Below are 12,388 nucleotides of genomic sequence, written 5' to 3' on the forward strand. Positions count from 1 at the left end.
CCCTCGTACGTGGACGTTGATCTACGTTTGGACAGTTTAAGGGTTAATTTTTTCACTATTAATTTTTTTACGAGATATCCCAAAATTTGTGTTGGTGGTTTATGGCATCACCTCTTACCTGGAAACACTCGTGCACAATTATAATAAAAATACATTAGTACGTATTATATACTGCTGAAAACTTTATGGGTTTCTTAAGGAAGGCTATATTTTTTTTGAGCTTGTACAAGTTTATAAACTACATGACTGGAAATGAAATATGGTGCAAGATTAATTTTTTTAATAAACTAGAAAAAGCATACACCATCACCTAATAATGAGAAAAAGGAATTCGTTCATGCTGCTTATGCAAGACTAAATACAACACTAATTTAAAATATCTGCAAACACCTACACCAAATATCTTAGACAGAACTAGAATTTTAACTTACAATGAGCAATTAACCATAAAACTTTCGAAATAATATGGCTACTGTCATATGTAGCAGCACAATTTTTTTAATAAAATATTGAGTTGCCAAGTGTTTTCACAATCACTCAAAACTGAGTGATAACTATATAAGAGGGACTAAATTCACTCATTCTCTAAACTTTTTACCTGGCCAAATATTAATATTAAAAAATTACCAATTAAAAACACTAATAAGTTTATAAGTGCCAGGAGATAAGGAATGTTATTTTACCTTACATATACATATAGTACCTGAAGTTAACATTAACAATAGTATAACTTTCAAAGACAACAGTATGAAATTTATAACAAAAATACATATATTTAAAAAATAACCAGTTATCACAATTATAACAATATAAACTCTTTAAGTGGCATTAAGCCTTAATAACTAGTTATTATTTATATTCTAATACTGTATAAATTTGATTAACAATGCTAAATATACTCATATATATATATACATTAATGATAAAACAAAATCCATGATGCAAGTCATAGCCATTCAATCTGCATTGCAGGGTTTTTAACTGCACACACATGGTACCAGTATTGAAGATAAAAAACTATCAGGCCAATACTGTACTACCACTTTTAAAGTAATGTAGAGAATTTACCTTAGCTCATCATTTTCTATATGGAAGACAATAAAACTACCCAATAACATGTACTATGCTCATTGAAATACACCTACCATCCGACTTACGACCGAGTTCGGTTCCGAGAAACCGGTCGTAAGTTGAAATGGTCGTAAGTTGAACTTTACTACTGAATATCAACAAAACATTTTTGTAATGACTATTTTATTGTTTTATTTTGGCATTTCATGTTTTACTTTACTTTTTATGTTGTTAGTACTGTATTTTATACTGTAAGGTTTAGGATAAACACTGTGTACAACACACAGTTGTTTATTTCCCAAAAATTTGGCATAAAAAACACGGTTGTAAGTCGAGTGGTCGTAAGTCGAGCAGGTCGTAAGTCAGATGGTAGGTGTATATAACTAAATTTAAAAACATTTAAAAAATAAAATTTCCCCTTTGTTATTCTTTCACATTTGGAAGACGATGAAGTTATCTAAACAGTATGTGCTGTGCATATTAAAATATATATTCCAAAATTAATTACCTGCATGAAATTTCAAAGTACATAGTGAAAAATTATTTTAAAATGTAGCGGTAAATCAATTACAAATATTATTTAAGGCATACGTAAATTACACTACCAGTACATATAGCATTACTTTTAGTATTCAAATAAGGTTGTCTTGCATGACTAAATACTGTTACATTTCACTGTAGGCTTACAATATATTCATATCAGACTTTTCCCATTACTAACCATTCACAATAGTGACTCATGCATAACCTGCACTCCCTTTCCTATATATCAAAATGATAATTACCAATTCCTCTTCATAACAAAATTACTGCTATCTTCTTAAACAATACCACTAGTAATAACATCAAGAATAAGAAATTGCTGCTAGTTACCATAAGTTAAATACCAATATATTATACTCTTACTTGTTTACCATATATATTGTACTCTTATGCACCTTCAATAATTCCTTATAATTTAGCATAAACAGAAAAACTTTAAGTCACATTTATAGCAAAAATAGTTATAAAACAGCTGCCTTGCTTATTCAGAATGAATGAGAGAGTACAGTAAATCGTTGAGATACTGTTACTTTGGACAGCCATCAATTCAAGCGCCTTGTATTTTCCTAGTTCCCAACACACCATTCTATAATAATTATTTTCTGCCACCAACAAAGAAAATAAATTAATTTAACTGCCTATCAATACTATCTAAAATAGTACCAACAGATTCTCTGTTAGCCTCTACAATACACACTATCCTCTATTAACTTAACAAATTCATGGAATAATACTAGACAACTCATGGATTACAAGAGGTTTACCTCAATTTATTGACATGGAACATGAGTGCAAAATAAAGCTAAGAAAATCACAAGAATGTCAAAAAGATACTCAACACTATTTATGATAATCATAGGCCAGTCAGGCCTATGATGACAAATTTTGCATAGCAAATGGCAACATGAAAAACAATGTGGAAACCCGTTATAAATTCTCAACTGAAAAACATGTAAGCTATGAAACAAATCTCTCCAAAAAATGGAACATTATTACCCTCAGTTAATGATAGTTATAAAAATTTAAATTCTTCACAATACAAGCTAACCAACAACCACAAATTCCTTACACCTAATCACATACTATCTCTACAATCCACTCTGATTTAACAAGTCACCTTAATCTCAGACACTTCCACACATTAAAAGATAGTGATAAAATTGTAATCAATGACCTGTCAGTACTATATAAAATAAATGAAAAACTTTTACAATTTATGTACTAAATGCCTACATCCCAAAACATTTAACTTCCTGTCAATTTGGATTTAGAACCCACAAAAATAAATGACACATAGGTAGTAGGTTGGTAAACAGCAACCACCCAGGGAGATACTACCGTCCTGCCAAGTGAGTGTAAAACGAAAGCCTGCAATTGTTTTACATGGTAGGATTACTGGTGTCCTTTTTTCTGTCTCATAAACCTGTAGAGAGAATGGAGCGAAACAGAATGACTTCAAGAGTATCAGTCTGTAGTGGAAGGAAGGGGGGATAGGGGTCGGCCTAGGAAAGGTTGGAGGGAGGGGGTAAAGGAGGTTTTGTGTGCGAGGGGCTTGGACTTCCAGCAGGCGTGCGTGAGCGTGTTTGATAGGAGTGAATGGAGGCGAATGGTTTTTAATACTTGACGTGCTGTTGGAGTGTGAGCAAAGTAACATTTATGAAGGGGTTCAGGGAAACCGGCAGGCCGGACTTGAGTCCTGGAGATGGGAAGTACAGTGCCTGCACTCTGAAGGAGGGGTGTTAATGTTGCAGTTTAAAAACTGTAGTGTAAAGCACCCTTCTGGCAAGACAGTGATGGAGTGAATGATGGTGAAAGTTTTTCTTTTTCGGGCCACCCTGCCTTGGTGGGAATCGGTCAGTGTGATAATAAAAAAAATAAAACCTGCAAGATTTCAGGTACGTCTTGCTACTTCTACTTACACTTAGGTCACACTACACGTACATGTACAAGCATATATATAGACACCCCTCTGGGTTTTCTTTTATTTTGTTTCTAGTTCTTGTTCTTGTTTATTTTCTCTTATCTCCATGGGGAAGTGGAACAGAATTCTTCCTCAATAAGCCATGCGTGTTATAAGAGGCGACTAAAATACCGGGAGCAAGGGGCTAGTAACCCCTTCTGTATAAATTACTAAATTTAAAAAAAAGAAACTTTTCTTTTTCTTTTTGGGCCACCCTGCCTCGGTGGGATACGGCCGGTGCGTTGAAAGAAAGAAAAAATAAATGACACCATCTTTAAAATGCTACACAATTAGCACAGCATTCAATTACCTATTAAGACCACGGACTATGAAAGTTTCAACACAATCATAAAACTCCTCTTCAAAAAACAGCACTATGGAATTAGGAACCAAACTGGTAACTACATCCTATCATAAGTAACATCAAAATGCAACCTTGAATTATCTTGCCTACACTATGAAATGGCAGCATACTGGGCCCTCTTATTCCTCATATTTTTAAGTACAGTAAACCTTCAATATAACACACCTTTCTACAATTGACTCAGCAATATAAAATAAAATTCACTGGGCGAACAGATTCAGAAACAACGGACAAAGTTACTCAGTTACAGAATTTTTGGTTATTGTTACTATCGAGGAATAATTTTTTCTCTATCCACCACAACTGCCATTAGTGGCCACCTGTTTTCCCTATTAGCTCATCATACCAAGGGTTTACTGTACTATAATATTACCAAATACCTCTAGTTTTTTCTTTTGGGCCACCCCACCTCAGTGGGATACAACTGGTACGTTGAAAGAAGTGACCTCATACTAATAACCTGCCGATGATACACCATCCATTGTTGTACAGGTGTGAAGCATGGGTTTTGAACATTGAAGTGAGAAGGTTGTTGGAGGCAGCTGAGATGTCATGTTTGAGGGTAATTTTTTTTTTTTTTCAACAAGTCGACCATCTCCCACCGAGGCAGGGTGACCCAAAAAGAAAGAAAATCATCCAAAAGAAAATACTTTCATCATCATTCAACACTTTCACCTCACTCTCACATAATCACTGTTTTTGCAGAGGTGCTCAAAACACAACAGTTTAGAAGCATATACGTATAAAGATACACAACATATCCCTCCAAACTGCTAATATCCCAAAACCCCTCCTTTAGAGTGCAGGCAGTGTACTTCCCATTTCCAGGACTCAAGTCCAGCTATATAAAAATAACTGGTTTCCCTGAATCCCTTCACTAAATATTACCCTTCTCACACTCCAACAGATCGTCAGGTCCCAAATACCATTCACTCCTATCGAACACGCTCATGCACGCCTGCTGGAAGTCCAAGCCCCTCGCCCACAAAACCTCCCTTACCCCTTCCTTCCAACCTTTTCGAGGACGACCCCTACCCCACCTTCCTTCTCCTACAGATTTAAATGCTCTCCATGTCATTCTACTTTGATCCATTATCTCTAAATGACCAAACCACCTCAACAACCCCTCTTCATCCCTCTAATACTTTTAGAAACTACACACCTCCTAATTTCCACACTCCGAATTTTCTGCATAATATTTACACCACACATTGCCCTTAGACAGGACATCTCCACTGCCTCCAACCGCCTCCTCGCTGCTGCATTCACAACCCAAGCTTCACACCCATATAAGAGTGTTGGTACTACTATACTTTCATACATTCTCTTCTTTGCCTCCATAGATAACGTTTTTTGACTCCACATATACCTCAACGCACCACTCATCTTTTTTCCTTCATCAATTCTATGATTAACCTCATCCTTCATAAATCCATCAGCCAACACGTCAACTCCCAAGTATCTGAAAACATTCACTTCTTCCATATTCCTCCTCCCCAATTTGATATCCAATTTTTCTTTATCTAAATCATTTGATACCCTCATCACCTTACTGTTTTTCTATGTTCACTTTCAACTTTCTACCTTTACACACACTCCCAAACTAATCCACTAACCTTTGCAATTTTTCTTTAGAATCTCCCATAAGCACAGTATCATCAGCAAAAAGTAACTGTCAATTCCCATTTTGTATTTGATTCCCAATAATTTAATCCCACCCCTCTCCCGAACACCCTAGCATTTACTTCTTTTACAACCCCATCTATAAATATATTAAACAACCATGGTAACATTACACATCCCTGTCTAAGACCTACTTTTACTGGGAAGTAGTCTCCCTCTCTTCTACACACCCTAACCTGAGCCTCACTATCCTCATAAAAACTCTTTACAGCATTTAGTAACTTACCACCTATTCCATATACTTGCAACCTCTGCCACATTGCTCCCCTATCATATGCCTTTTCTAAATCCATAAATGCAATAAAAACTTCCCTACCTTTATCTAAATACTGTTCACATATATGCTTCAATGTACACACTTGATCTACACATCCCCTACCCACTCTGAAATCTTCTTGCTCATCCGCAATCCTACATTCTGTCTTACCTCTAATTCTTTCAATAATAACCCTACCGTACGCTTTTCCTGGTATACTCAAACTTATTCCTCTATAATTTTTACAATCTCTTTTGTCCCCCTTCCCTTTATATAAAGGGACTATACATGCTCTCCGCCAATCCCTAGGTACCTTCCCCTCTTTCATACATAGGTAGTAGGTTGGTAGACAGCAACCTCCCAGGGAGGTACTACCGTCCTGCCAAGTGAATGTAAAACAAAAGCCTGTAATTGTTTTACATGATGGTAGGATTGCTGGTGTTTCTTTGTCTCATAAATATGCAAGATTACAGGTATGTCTTGCTACTTCTACTTACACTTAGGTCACACTACACATACATGTACACGTTTATTTACACACACTCATCTGAGTTTTCTTTGATTTTACCTTAATAGTTCTTGGTCTTATTACTTTTCCTTTTATATCCATGGGGAAGTGGAATAAGAATCTTTCCTCCGAAAGCCATGTGTTGTAAAAGTCAATTAAAATGCCGGGAACAATGGGCCAGTAACCCCTTTTCCTGTCAAGATTACTAAAAAGAATAAGAAGAAAATTGTCAAAGTGGGAAGTCTGAATGTGCGTGGATTTTGTGCAAATGATAAGAAAGAGATGATTATGGATGTTATGAATGAGAAGCTTGATGTCCTGGCTTTAAGTGAAACAAAGCTGAAGGGGGTGGGAGAGTTTCAGTGGAGAGGAATAAATGGGATTAGGTCAGGGGTTTCAAATAGAGTTAGAGCTAAAGGAGTAGCAATAATGTTGAAGGATAAGATATGGCAGGAAAAGAGGGACTATAAATGTATTAATTCAAGGATTATGTGGAGTAAAATAAAGGTTGGATGTGAAGTGGGTTATAGTAAGTGTATATGCAACTGGAGAAGAGAGAAGTGTAGAGAGAGAGAGAGAGAATTTGGGAAATGTTGAGTGAATGCGTGGGGAGTTTTGAACCAAGTGCGAGAGTACTTGTGGTTGGGGATTTCAATGCTTAAGTGGGTAAAAATGTTGTGGAGGGAGTAGTAGGTAAATTTGGGGTGCCAGGGGTAAATGTAAATGGGGAGCCCTTAATTGAGCTATGTGTAGAAAGAGATTTGGTAATAAGTAATACATATTTTATGAAAAAGAGGATAAATATACAAGGTATGAAGTAGCACATAATGAAAGTAGTTTGTTAGATTATGTATTGGTGGATAAAAGGTTAATGGGTAGGCTCCAGGATGTACATGTTTATAGAGGGGCAACTGATATATCGGATCATTATTTAGTTGTACCTACAGTTGGAGTAAGAGGTAGATGGGACAAGAGGAAGGTGGCAACAACAAGTAGGAGGGAAGTGAAAGTGTATAAACTAAGGGAGGAGGAAGTTTGGGTGAGATATAAGCGACTATTGGCAGAAAGGTGGGCTAGTGCAAAGATGAGTAGTTGAAGAGGGTTGGCTGAGTTTTAAAAATGCAGTATTAAAATGTGGGGCAGAAGTTTGTGGTTATAGGAGGGTGGGGGCAGGGGGAAAGAGGAGTGATTGGTGGAATGATGAAGTAAAGGGTGTGATAAAAGAGAAAAAGTTAGCTTATGAGAGGTTTTTACAAAGCAGAAGTGTTATAAGAAGAGCAGAGTATATGGAGAGTAAAAGAAAGGTGAAGAGAGTGGTGAGAGAGTGCAAAATGAGAGCAGATGATAGAGTGGGAGAGGCACTGTCAAGAAATTTTAATGAAAATAAGAAAAAATTTTAGAGCGAGTTAAACAAGTTAAGAAAGCCTAGAGAACGTATGGATTTGTCAGTTAAAAACAGAGTAGGGGAGTTAGTAGATGGGGAGAGGGAGGTATTAGGTAGATGGCTAGAATATTTTGAGGAACTTTTAAATGTTGAGGAAGAAAGGGAGGCGGTAATTTCATGCACTGGCCAGGGAGGTATACCATCTTTTAGGAGTGAAGAAGAGCAGAATGTAAGTGTGGGGGAGGTACGTGAGGCATTACATAGAATGAAAGGGGGTAAAGCAGCTGGAACTGATGGGATCATGACAGAAATGTTAAAAGCAGGGGATGATATAGTGTTGGAGTGGTTGGTACTTTTGTTTAATAAATGTATGAAAGAGGGTAATGTGTGGTGTGATTATGAAGAAGAATTCAGACTTTGAAGATTAGGTATGAAGTCACTAAAAGTATTATTCAGAAGTCTGAGGAGGGGCTGTTGAGATGGTTTGGAGAAGATAAAGAATAATATGAACAGAAGGGCATATAAATCTGGGGTGGAGGGAGTAGGGTAGGGGTCATCCCAGGAAAGGCTAGAGGTAGGGGGTAAAAGAGGTGTTGAGCTAATGGGGGGGGGGGGCCTGCTTTGCATGGGTCAGTAGACCTGCTGCAGTGTTCCTTCTTTCTTATGTTCTCATGTAATATTTATGAAGGGATTCAGGGAAACCAGTTAGTTGAACTCGAGTCCTGGAGGCAAGACATACAGTGGGTGCACCCTGAAGGAGGGATAACCAGATGTTGCTGTTTGGCAAGTCATCTGAACTGTGATGTCAATGCACTTCTTGCCAGAAGTGCACTGACATCACAGTTCAGATGACATACTGAATGAGCAACTTTTCTGTCATGTCACCCTGCCTCAGTGGGAGGAAGGAAGGGGGGGGGGTGAAGAAGTAAGAGACAGAGAGAGACAGATAAATAGATAGACTCGAATCCTGGAACTTTGCCTGCACAAAATATCCGCACAGATATCCATTATCAAGCAATCACAATTAGGAGTATGCCGAAGTATCAGTCAGTATTGGCCTAAAACCAATTACTGGTATCCAAAAAAAAAAAAAAAAAAAAAAAAAAATAAAATAATAATAATATCGTCCCATCACTAGAAATACTAATATTAAAAAATGACAGATCTCATTATACATAATTTTCCAAACAACCAGAAATGCAAATTCCTATACCTACATATACACAAAATTTTAAGTAAAATTCACAGGAAATACACATCCAAGAAACGACAAGTTATCTAATAAAATTCGTACTCTTTAAAATCTGCTGTTATATACTTAGCTACTCTTACTAGCTCTATACCACTTGTTGTTTCATCTATATTTCACACACACAATCTGCGTGAGAGAAAACCAGTAAACATTTCAAGACAATTATAAAAATCTATAATCAGAATCATAATATATTAAAACTAGGAAATGCAAACCAGTTATATCAAAGTCATTGAAAAAAAAATGATCTTACAAGCCCTTCTTACATGCACTTGTGCACTAAGAATTTAAATATACTGAGAGAATTAGATACAGTATCAAAATATGAGATACAATAGTTATAAAAATCAAAATTACAATACTTAGAGAAACTTTCACATGTATGACTATCTTGAAAGTTGACCTCAAAAACAAATACACTTTGGATCTTGGTAAGAAAGCAAATGGAAATGAGAGATTCCTACTGAGATTCATCTGTTGCAGTACCAGACTAACAAAGATTTAAATCTAACTTGAGAATCCCATCTACATGTACAAAAAAGTATTTATAATATATTTTAATTTTTATACAAACATCACAGCCTTATAATATTTTATCTATGACTAATTCTAAGTAGGTCTCTTTAAAAGCTTCTCACATAACAAGCTTATCAGGAAGTTTCCACAACTTACAACTGTTCTGGATGAAATATGCACTCTGAACACCTTAATGTATTAACTTGTTTATACAGTTAAGATTTAGTTTCTGCCAAAGAAAGTTTAATACCAGATCAAGAGGGAAGTACTGATTACTTTTGTAGGCTTTTCCAATTATAATGCAACTATCAAGTCAGGTGGTTCATGTAGGCTATATTTACACATTTCTTGTTCTACAAATATTAATTCCCTCTCCAAAGTTTAGATTACTTTTGCATTCTACAGTATAGAGATGGAAATCTTACTTGATTGTTTATCTAGTCTTAATATATTACTGCACCATGTTTATTGCAAAAAATGTTTTCATATGCACATACTATACTGCTACAAGATCTTATTAGTTGCCTCTTCAAAAATTTCCCACAATCTAAGCTAATCTGAAAACTTTGAGGTAGCCTGACTAATTGCCATTAAACAAATTATTCAACTACTTACTCAATAAAATACAATGCAACAAAACCGTCTTCCTGGAATGTGGAGGAAAGCATTTATATAAAAAGGTAATGTACAGAAAATTATAAATTACTCTAATACAAACAATTTAAGGTTAACTGGAATTCATGGAATGTAATTAAAAAAAAAAGGCCAACGCTGTGACCTGGTGAGTGCAGAGACATTAGCATTAAAAGTCATGGTAATTAAAGTGGTTTGAAAAATGACCCAGAATTATTAAAACACAAATGTGTATAAATCTCCTCACTGTAAATAATGTATCTATTATAATAAAAATAATTTTAGATAAAAATCACTTGTATATATAAATGTATTCATGTATGTATAAAAGGCACCATATTTGAGCTTTAAGATACTGTATTAGCAAGCCAAAATTTTAAAAACTCTCCATATCATTTTATACATACGAGATCCCCAGAAATCACATTTGAAAAGCAATTACAAAACTATCAGAAACTTTCTACACAAAGAGCAATGCCCATTCCTCCACCTATGCAGAGTGCAGCCACTCCTCGCTTCTTTTTCAGACGTTGCATTGCATGAAGCAAAGTCACCAGAATCCTTGCACCTGCAAAAGGTAAAAATTCAATTTAGTATTTTGTATAGCACCATCCCTCTATATGTACAAATGGCTTTAACCCATAAAATGGAGGTTACGTATACAATATAAATTTATATAAAAAAAAAAATCAAATTCCTTAATGAATTTTTTTATAAAGATAAAAGAAAACAGTTCTTGGCTTGAAATGTAGACAGAAGGAATCCAATCAGAATTCTTTAAAAGCCTTACATTTGCTCAGTTATATATATATATTTTTTTAACAAGTCGGCCGTCTCCCACCAAGGCAGGGTGACCCAAAAAGAAAGAAAATTCCCAAAAAGAAAATACTTTCATCATCATTCAACACTTTCACCTCACTCACACATAATCACTGTTTTTGCAAAGGTGCTCAGGATACAACAGTTTAGAAGCATATACATATAAAGATACACAACATATCCCTCCAGACTGCCAACATCCCAAACCCCTCCTTTAACCCTTTGACTGTTGCAAGCCCCTTTCTGAAACCGTCATTCTATGTCGCAAAATTTTTTGGAAAAAAAATTTTTTCTTCTTATGAAATGATAGTCTTTTCCCAATGGTAATGACACCAAAAGTATGAAATTTGGTCGAAAACTTACGGAATTACGCTCCCAGGAAGTTAGTGGTTTCGGCGACGTATACTCATCGGCAATTTCGCCGATTTTGAGCCGTTTTTTGGCCAATTCCGTTGTTCCAGTTGGCCAACCTCATAGCTATTTCTTTAGAACTCCATTTTTTCTATCAGTTGAGTACAAGAAACTGCCCATTTACCGATTTGAACTATCCAATAAAGTGGTCAGAAATTGGCAATTTGGCCAATTTCACGCAAATTAAAAAAGATGCCAATTTCAAAATAGGGTCCAGAATAAACAAGATAGACATTCTTGGCACTAAAATAACATATCCTCTCTTCATTAGTCACATCTCTAGCCCCTCTTGTATTACTATTGCTTTCTATTTTGATTTTTTATTCATACAATAAATACAAAATTTACTGTTATGCAGACTACTGCATTATTGTAAAAATGGCATAAATAATATCAGTGCACTAGTGAAAGAATATTAGACTCCCAGGTTGACATGTATTGGATGTGTGGTGTGAGTTGCTTACTCCTGAACATTGGTAAAAATCAAACATTTCCGCTACTGAGCTCAATTTCAAGGTCGTTTTCATCGTGAAACTAATCAAAATCACCTCTATTTCTGTAATATGTTTTCCATTTTATCATGCGAGGCCATGAAAACGATAATACAACGATAAATACTACACGAAAATACACCTCAAAGCCAGCATTTTAATCCAAAAAAAAAACCGGTCAGTTTTTTTTTTTCCTCATTATGCACTCCGTGCTGCAGGATTTTTTTTATGTGGTGCACACTGACCACACAAACCCATTCTCTCACATGTGGGCCTACCAGCTTTCTCCTGCTTGATTTGAAAAAGCTAGAATTTATGCGTATTAATACAACTGAAACACTGGCTCGTAAGACATATATATAAAACCAAAACAGTCAAAGGGTTAAAGTGCAGGCATTGTACTTCCCATTTCCAGGACCCAAGTCCGGCTATATAAAAGTAACTGGTTTCCCTGAATCCCTTCACTAAATATTACCCTGCTCACACTCCAACAGCTC

General features: G+C 35.8%; 1 protein-coding gene across 1 annotated transcript in view; it reads right to left on the reverse strand.

The window, feature by feature from the left end:
* Positions 1 to 265: 265 nt before the first annotated feature.
* Acat2 (Acetyl-CoA acetyltransferase 2) overlaps positions 266 to 12,388 on the reverse strand; it is a gene marked incomplete at its 5' end in the record, with an annotated part of 28,314 nt that continues 16,191 nt past the window's right edge. Inside the window, 1 exon segment of the mRNA XM_070085468.1 lies at positions 266 to 10,738. Within this exon segment, the coding sequence (XP_069941569.1) occupies positions 10,620 to 10,738 (119 nt within the window).

Source organism: Cherax quadricarinatus, chromosome 16, assembly GCF_038502225.1.
Source record: "Cherax quadricarinatus isolate ZL_2023a chromosome 16, ASM3850222v1, whole genome shotgun sequence".
Lineage (NCBI taxonomy): Eukaryota > Metazoa > Arthropoda > Malacostraca > Decapoda > Parastacidae > Cherax > Cherax quadricarinatus.